The sequence below is a fragment of the Asparagus officinalis genome, chromosome 4 (genome assembly GCF_001876935.1).
Source record: "Asparagus officinalis chromosome 4, Aspof.V1, whole genome shotgun sequence".
NCBI classification, from domain to species: domain Eukaryota; kingdom Viridiplantae; phylum Streptophyta; class Magnoliopsida; order Asparagales; family Asparagaceae; genus Asparagus; species Asparagus officinalis.
Window position 1 is genome coordinate 6,064,207 of NC_033797.1, and position 9,421 is coordinate 6,073,627.

At 39.4% G+C, this 9,421-nt stretch overlaps 1 protein-coding gene across 1 annotated transcript; it reads left to right on the top strand.

Moving 5' to 3' along the window:
• Nucleotides 5,313-9,000, top strand: LOC109838113. Its single transcript, XM_020406583.1, has 5 exons — nucleotides 5,313-5,899; nucleotides 6,088-6,680; nucleotides 6,723-7,019; nucleotides 7,108-8,443; nucleotides 8,550-9,000. The coding sequence occupies exons 1-5, from the start codon at nucleotides 5,313-5,315 to the stop codon at nucleotides 8,998-9,000; spliced, it is 3,264 nt and encodes a 1,087-aa protein (XP_020262172.1).

The window sequence follows — 9,421 nt, forward strand, 5'->3', positions numbered from 1 at the left end:
CTTGGTTGTGAGGCCAGTCTGAAACAGAGTTTTCATCAGCGTCGGAATCGTCGGTCGAATCTGCTAACTCTCTCTCCGCATCCCCACTGCTGGAAAGTCTCCATATTTGCCGCTTTCGATCTCGCGCCGTTAAAGCTATTTCGGAGTTGTTGCTCTCGATCTGTTGGAGCTACGGGAATCAACATCCATCAGGCGCTTCTGACGAATATTTCCCCACAGCCTCTACCCCACAAAAAACACTCACCAGCTAATAGTCCCAACCCTTTTACTTCTCGAAGATCGAGGCCGTGCTTTATAAGCGCTGACGCAGAGTTGCGGAATGCCATGCAGTTGCGGCGAGTCGTCGCATAGTGTAGATTGTAACTCCTATTGTCAGGACTTGTTTGGATCAGCTATCCATTGTGATTTTTAGACAGCCTACAAGAGTATACACACACACATATTATACTAAGAGAGAGTATACTTATATATACATATATACTAAGAGAGAGTATATATATATACACACATATATTATACATATATAAGAGAGTGTATACTTATATATACTTATATAAGAGAGACTATACATATATAAGAGAGAGTATACTTATATATACATGTATAGTATAAGAAAGAGTATATATATACATACATACATACATTATACATATATAAGAGAGAGTATATATACACACACATATCATACATATATAGAAATATATTATATATACATATATTATATATATACATATATTATACATATATAAAAATATATTATATATACGTTGACGGTGTAGAAGGAATGGACCAGGGAGACAAGGAGACAAGGCGACACGACAGGAGTGAAGGTGAGAAGACAACCCAGGCGGCGGCACACATCGCGAGCAGACGAACGGTAACATTTATCAATGGTAAACTCACCGTATCTCCCCCTTTTTCCACCCCTGCGTCTTCCTCCAACTTTTCTCCTCACCAAGCCTCTTTTTTCCCCCTCTCCTTCAGCCGTTAAACCCTAACCCTAAATCATCCTTTTCCTTCCGCCAATCTCACCTTCATCTACCTCCAAAATAACCAGCTTTCGTCGATCTCTTCAAAAGACCTAAGCCTCAGGCTCCCTCATCTTCCAAAGGTATCCTCCCCTTGCTCTTTCGTCGATCTCTTCAAAAGACCTAAGCCTCAGGCTCCCTCATCTTCCAAAGGTATCCTCCCCTTGCCGGAGGAAGGGTGGACTACGGTTTCTTACAAGAGGTTCCCAAAAAGGGCGAGGAACCCTAGTCCCTCTCCTCTTCCGCCCCCTTCTCTCAAAACCCCTAGGTGTTTCTTCTGTGGGAGTAGGGAACATATGGCCAAATCTTGCTCTTTAGGGGATTTTAAATGTTTCGCATGCAACTTGGTAGGACATACCTCCCTGTGTTGCCCTAACAAAAGTCAGCCTCATCCTCATAACATCCTCCCCCCATCCTCTAAAAGTCCTTCCTTTCGCCCTCCTCCTCTCTTCATCCCTAATGTCCCTCTCCCAGATTCGGTGGTTAAAAGTATGAAAGACTTCTCCTTATATGCTCTCTTCCAGATCAAAGAGGGAAATCCATCTTATGTGGATCTTATAGCTAATCTCGAGCGCTATCTTAAAATCGATGAATGGAAAACAGTTGTTAGAAAGTCCTCCTCTTCCTCCTACTTCATCCAATTCCCAGATGCAGAAACTATGGACTATGCTTGTTCCAAAGATTTCTTCAACATGGGTTCTTTTGGAGGCTCCTTCCCCCCTTGGAAGGAAAATTCAGATCTGAAAGTCTTGCCGAAATTTGTGTATGTCTGGGTAGATATCCTCGGTCTTCCAATTCACCTTTGGGACTCAGAGTTTCTATCGTCTCTTCTGAATGAAGTGGGTGAAATTATTACCGTATCGAACGACATTATGTTCAAGAGAGAGGCTTCGGCATGCAAAGTCATGCTTTTTGTCAGGAATCCAGCAGAAATCCCCTAAGAAGTCATCTTTAGGTATGCTTCCCCAGACAATATTCATATCATGGAAGGGAAAATCAGGTTAATGCCAAAACACAAATAAACAATATGATCATGGAGTTCGGTCAACCCTCGACCTACGTCTATGTTCCTCAGCCCGAGGAGATTCTCCACTATCAATCATAAATACTACACAACCGGTTTTCAAAGCTCACTAAAAACTTTTACAATCGACATGTTGACAATCACACAATATACTTCTCTAATTGTTGGCCGACCTATGTCACCTTTCTCAAGTGCTTGAAATTACTACCTCACCCTAGGCTTTTACAACCAAGCCACTTCTCTCGGAATTGACCCCGTTCTTCTCCCAACTATTCCTCTAAGTGTCATTGTGTATTACAATGTGTTCTCAATAATTAAGTGCAAGTAAATGATTTTGTTCTCTAATACAAATGAGAACGAAAATGAAAACTCACCTCAATGATCACACTCACAACCCAATAATATTGTATGTGAAATACTTAAGCTCAAATGGTTGTGTGTGTAAATAATGAACAATAACATAATTAAACTCAATTCTATCTAGCATAAAAATATGAGAATCAAAATATAAGATTAGCTAGAAGAAAAAGTTAGAAAAACTTAACTAAAAGACAAAGAGTTGTAGATGATGATTTTGAGGTTGAACTCCTTAAAAATGAAATTTTGATTCTCCTCTTTGTAAACTCTCTTTATCAAACAAACAAACACTTGATTCCTTGTTAAAAATGAGCAGCCAAAATAGCTTAAACACACTTATGAAACACTTAAAAAACTTGGCTCAAAAATGAGCATTTAGGGGTATATATAACCTCTCAAAGAAAATCTGTCAAAACTAGCCGTTACAGCCAAAATTCATTATCGGTCAACTGATAGGTTGAATCGGTCAACTAATAATCCGACCGTTGGCAAAATCCAGAACAATATCGGTCGACTAATAGGCTGTTCGGTCGACTAATAAAAAATAATTGACTGAGTAGAAACAAAACTTGAAATTGCAGAGCAGTTTATCGGTTGATTGTTATGAACAGTTGGTCGACCGAAAACGTGCACATCACATTTTCTACTGAAAAAAACTGATTTTGTAAAATTAATTAAAAAAACAAATTAACTCCAAAAAATTGTAAAACTTGGGGGAATGTTTATATTTATGAAAAAAACATGTTAAAGAAGAAATTATTTAAAATAGCATTTTCTATTTGTGAAAACTTATCATTTTGTAAAATGTTCAAAATACGGGGTCATTAACACTTGATTTTGATGAAATCATTCCAAACAAGTTTTGAAACACTTTTCAATAGATTAATAGACTTAAGTAAAGATATAAAATAGTGTTAACAAGTCTTTAATCTATAAACATATTATTTTCCAAATAAAGATGATAAATATGAAACAAGTATATTTGTATATTGATATAACTATTTGTTTCATATTTTATACGATTTAACTTGAAAGCTATAAAATAAAAACGTGTATGTGTGTAATATTTGAGCCTTTAAGTATAATTACACGAAGTATAAAAACTAAACTAGAAACTATATACCCAAGCTAAAAAGTATTCGTTAAACCTGTTCTTGGTAGAGGAATGAAGCGTGATATTGGATCTTTGACTTGAATGTGTAAAGGGCTTCAATCCAAATTATGCCAACATCTATTAGATATCATTGTGAAGGCGCAATTCCATCCAACCTCCAAACTAGAATCTTTGTGTAGGATTTCAAACAAGTAAATACAAACACTCAACAAACGATGTTAGGAATTGTTTGTTAATAATCAAAATTAGATTATACAATAGGCACATAAACATAAGACCTAACAATAATTCCTATATCTCAATGTTTTGCATGCAACTTGGTAGGACATACCTCCCTGTGTTGCCCTAACAAAAGTCAGCCTCACCCTCATAACATCCTCCCCCCATCCTCTAAAAGTCCTTCCTTTCGCCCTCCTCCTCTCTTCATCCCTAATGTCCCTCTCCCAGATTCGGTGGTTAAAAGTATGAAAGACTTCTCCTTATATGCTCTCTTCCAGATCAAAGAGGGAAATCCATCTTATGTGGATCTTATAGCTAATCTCGAGCGCTATCTTAAAATCGATGAATGGAAAACAGTTGTTAGAAAGTCCTCCTCTTCCTCCTACTTCATCCAATTCCCAGATGCAGAAACTATGGACTATGCTTGTTCCAAAGATTTCTTCAACATGGGTTTCCAAAGATTTCTTCAATATGGGTTCTTTTGGAGGCTCCTTCACCCCTTGGAAGGAAAACTCAGATCTGAAAGCCTTGCCGAAATTTGTGTATGTCTGGGTAGATATTCTCGGTCTTCCAATTCACCTTTGGGACTCAGAGTTTCTATCGTCTCTTCTGAATGAAGTGGGTGAAATTATTACCGTATCGAACGACATTATGTTCAAGAGAGAGGCTTCGGCATGCAAAGTCATGCTTTTTGTCAGGAATCCAGCAGAAATCTCCTAAGAAGTCATCTTTAGGTATGCTTCCCCAGACAATATTCATATCATGGAAGGGAAAATCAGGTTGAGGGTGGTAGGTAAACCTCTCTCTTCATCCCAAGGTAGCTGCAGAGATCAGTATGAAGCTTTCATTCGCAGCGAAGGAGGCTGTCCAAATCTTCCGATTGAAGATCCTCTAGTTTGTCCCTTCCAGCCAGTCTATCCAGCAGACAACCGTGCAATCCAACACTCGTCTTTACCTTTGCCAGCAGATCCGAAAGGTAAAAGTCCTATGGTTACAGAGGCTCCTTCTCCTCCAGTCACATCCCCCCTGCAGTGGTTGAGAATAACCCAGATTCGGTGGAAGTGCTCCTTAAAGGAGCTAAGGTCACTATTGACATATCTTCATGGGAGCTGTTTAAATCAGTCTTCGCTCCGTCAGATTATGTGCTGATAGATCCCCCTACCTTAGAGGGGGAACAGGTGATTCCTTTATCCTCTTCAGACTCGGTGGACAAAGCATCTTCATCAGATCCCCCTCCTGGTTTTGAGTCGGTAAGGCATCGCTTCAATAACTCAAAGAAGAAAGCTAAGCGAGGACCCTTGCCCATCCTTCCTCTGAAAATGCATCAGGCTCTTATGAAAAGGAGCAAACCCTCAGGTAACTCTAAGAGTAAATCGTCTTCTTCTGCTTCTACGAGGCCAATTCAAACAACTAATCTTGAAAGGTTGGGTGAGATTGCTATGAACTGTGGAGTTAAAGAGCCAATTGATGTCCAAGAGTTAATTAATATCCAAAATCTTGAAAGTAGTGGTTTTATCCCGTCTTGATAGATTGTCCTTCTCTAAGTTGCTTCTTCCCTCTTTATTTTATAATGAAATTTGGATCCTGGAATGTGAGGGGGTTAAACAACCCTGCAAAGCGTAGATTGGTTAAGGATTGTTTGAAGTTTGCTAAAGTAGATCTGGTGGGTCTTCAAGAGACCAAACTCAACTCTTCTAGAGTCAGTTTTCTTAGATCCCTGGGAAGTAGTTCTATCTCCTCTTGGATCTCTCTAGATGCATCAGAGTCCAGGGGAGGGGTTCTTCTAGGTTGGAATGATAATATTTTCTCTTGCTCCTCCTCATCAGTTGACATCTTCTCTGTTGCAGCTATTCTTACTCATTCCCCTTCAAATTGGACCTTTGCAGTCACCTCAGTTTATGCTCCTTGTGACCCCTCAGACAGAGAGGTCTGTTGGTGGGAACTTAATAGGACCAGGTCTTCTCATCCTCATCCTTGGGTAGTTTTCGGTGACTTTAACATGACCCTCAGTTTGTCAGAAAGGAGTGGCCGCTCAGGTTCCATCAAGGACATAGATACCTTCAAAAACCTTGTCGCTTCCCTTCATCTCTCTGATCTGCCTCTCAGTGGTAGAAAGTTCACATGGTCTAACTACAGATCATCTCCTGTGCTACCAAGGTTGGATCGTTTTTTAATATCCTCAGATTTTGAGTCAAAATTTCCTCTCTTAATCCAGTATGCTTACCCAGCTCCGTGCTCTGATCATTGTCCCATCATTTTAGAGACAAATTCCCATCAACCCCTCCCCTTGTTCAGGTTTGAGAAATTCTGGCTCTCTATTCCTTCTTTCAAACTTTTTATTCTAGATTCATGGGGTTCTTTCTCTTCTCATGGGTCTTCTCCTCTTACCCTTCCTTTCAAGATCAAACTTATCAAGAGAAGGATGAAGTGGTGGAAAAAAATTGCCTTAGATCTCAATTCCACCTTTATGCTTCTCTATCGGAGCAGATTGATGCTCTTAATCTGTGTGAAGAATCCAGAGCTCTATCTTTGATGGAAATTCAGTCTAGGAGCTCAATGAAAGATCAACTCCTAGCGCTAGCTCATGCTGAAGAAGTTAAATGGAGACAAAGATCCAGGATTAAGTGGTTAAAAGAAGGAGATAATAATACCAAATTCTTCCACAATTATGCTTCCCATAGAAGGAGAAAAAACTTCATTCCTTATCTTATCAGTAATGGTTCTATCATCTCAGAAGATGTTGAGATTAAAAGATCTTTTTTTGAATACTTTTCAAACATCTTTCAGCAGCCACCTCAATCCAGACTGAGCTTGAACTGGTCTGTTCTGTATCCAGGAATCAATCCTGTTTTATCATCCTTAGATCTCCCCTTCTCTTCTAAAGAAATCAAAACAGCAGTTTTTAGTCTTCATCCTGATAAGTCTCCAGGGCCTGATGGTCTTCCATTATCTTTCTACTAAACCTTCTGGGATCTTATAGAGACGGATGTTACTGTTTTTTTCAAAAAGCTTTTCTCCAATCCTCACTCTCTTCAAGATATCAACTTCTCTTATATCTGCCTCATCCCAAAAAAAGATGGTGCAACCTCTCCTTCAGATTTTAGGCCAATTAGCCTTTTGAATAGCTCCTGTAAAATTTTCTCTAAAATCTTGGCTAATAGGCTCTGTGGTGTTCTACATTTACTTATAGACCAATCACAATCCGCCTTCCAGAAAGGAAAGTCCTCCCTTGATTCTATCTTGCTAGCTCAGGAGATGATAAATTTTTGCTCCTCTGGTAAGAAAGAAATTTGTGCTTTTAAAGTTGATTTTTTTCAAAGCCTTTGATTGTGTCAATTGGAGTTTTCTTCTGTCTCTTCTTAAAGCCAGAGGTTTCAGTAATAGATGGTGCAGCTGGATACATCATATTCTTTCTTCATCTAAATCAGCAGTTTTAGTCAATGGCTCTCCTACAAAATTTTTCCATTGTCATAGAGGTCTTAAGCAAGGAGACCCTCTCTCCCCTTTGCTTTTTCTTTTGGTTGCTGATGTTCTTAAAAAAATGATCTCTTATAGTGCTTCTGCTGGTGATTTATCCGATCTTAAGCTGAAAGGGGAATTGAACAATATTAGGATGCTGCAGTTTGCTGATGATACTATAGTCTTCTCTAGAGCATCTTCAGAGGATATGAACACTTTAAAAGCCATTCTTCTCATTTTTGCAAACATATCAGGCCTGAGAGTGAATTCCAATAAATCCTATCTCTATTACCTCGGCAGATTTCCTGGCAGAAAGCATCTCTTAGCTAGAGCTCTCAGTTGTTCAGTGGGATCTCTTCCCTTCTCTTATCTGGGTTTACCCCTTAAGAAGGGTTCCCTTTCTAGAAGAGAATGGCAGCCTTTACTAGATTCTTTTTCTAAAAAACTGTCTCTTTGGAAAAATAAAAATCTCTCCATTGGAGGGCGTCTCACCTTGGTTAATTCAGTTTTATCATCAATCCCTCTCTATTATACCTCTTTCTTCAAACTGCCGAAATGGTTGATTCATGAGATTGACAAGTTAAGAAGGAACTTCCTTTGGAATGGTAATACCAATGCATCCAAAGCCAAATGCCTGGTGGCATGGAAGACTGTATGTTTACCTAAAAAGGAGGGGGGGCTTGGTGTTATCGATCTGACAGTCTTTAATCAAGCCCTCCTTTCAAAATGGATTTGGAAAATTTTTGATAGGGATTCTATTATTTCCAAAGTGATATTTTCCTTATACTCCAAAGAAGATTCAAATCCTGTTGTGCGGCACCCCAAGATTCAAGCTTCTAAACTTCTCAAATACCTCTTTTCCATTCACCCAGCTTTCTTCAGTTTTGTGAGATGGAAAGTGGGTAATGGCAGATCATGCAGATTTTGGCTAGATAAATGGTCTAGTCCTAATTCTTTAGGCAGCCTTTTCCCAAAGGCTTTTAACCTGGCTTTTTCAAAAGATTGTAATTTAAGATCTCAAGGATATATGCTAAATCATGTATGGCATTGGCATTTTACCCTCAGAAGAGGTATCAGCCCAGAAGAGAGACAGGAAATTCAGAAGCTCTATTCTCACCTTGAGTCCTTCTCTGGTTCTTTCACCCTTTCTCCTGACAGTCTATGGTGGCCTCTTCAATCATCAGGTATTTTCACAGTGAAATCCTTCTATTCTGCTCTCATCTCGGGAGGTAGCAAGTCAAGGTTCTGTAATTTCATCTGGAAATCTTCTATACCTCTGAAAGTTAAAATTTTCTTTTGGTTGGTCAGTAAACAGAAGCTTAATACTAAAGCTCTTTTGGTTACTAAGGGTTGGATTGGGGGACCCTAGATGTCCTTTTTGTGGTCTTGTTGTCGAAGAGCAGGATCATTTGTTTATTTCTTGCTCTTTTGCTTCATCCATCTGGCTGACTCTTTTCCCAGGTTTTAATGTAGCTTTGTGGCCTACTTCCATGGATAGCCTGATTACCCCTACTGCTCCGCCCCTAAATGACAGGGATATTGGCATTATCTGGAATACGGTGCTCCCTTGCTGTTGCTGGTGTATTTGGAACTGTCGTAACCAACTTATCTTTAAAGATATCATGTCTAATCCAGAGAATATAGCTGCTAACGTTGCCAGATATACTCTTTTATGGGCAGGTTCCAAGGATGACAGACTTACAAGAAGGATCCGCAGAGCTGCTCTCAAGTTACAAATCCAAGAAATTGCGAAGAAAAAAGCAGGTGCTGATATGGATGAAAACTTCCTGGTTGATTAAGATGTCGCCTGGGGCAATCGGGGTGTGCAGCTGTTTTTTTTCAGAAGGTTCCCTCTCATCAACAGGCGTTGGTAAAGTTGAGGAATGCAAGCTCTCTTTTGGTGGCACTGGTTTCCTCTTCTCCTTCTTTTGTGGGATTTTTAAACCTTTATGTTCTTTTTGACGCCTTTGTGCTTTTATGGGCGGTAGATTGTTTTCAGCCAGTGATTAGTTTGCTTTTGTTTTTCTGGGGGGTTCTCCCTACTGTGAGGTAGGTACAAGGGGGAAGAGTCATGATAGGTGACGACAAGGTCCGCTCCCTATCGACTCCTTTCTTCTTGTTCCTCCAAACCCAGTATTTTTTTGTAAGTTTTGTAAGTTTGTACATGTTTAGACTTCTTCTTTAGTACATATATGAATATATTTTGAGCAGGGAAATTTA

Coding starts and splice junctions, on each gene's coding strand:
- LOC109838113 (XM_020406583.1), top strand. CDS start 5,313: ATGAAATTTGGATCCTGGAATGTGAGGGGGTTAAACAACCCTGCAAAG. Junction 7,020..7,107: donor GATAAATTTTTGCTCCTCTG/GTAAGAAAGAAA, acceptor CTCTTCTTAAAG/CCAGAGGTTTCAGTAATAGA. Junction 8,444..8,549: donor TCGGGAGGTAGCAAGTCAAG/GTTCTGTAATTT, acceptor TTGGTTACTAAG/GGTTGGATTGGGGGACCCTA.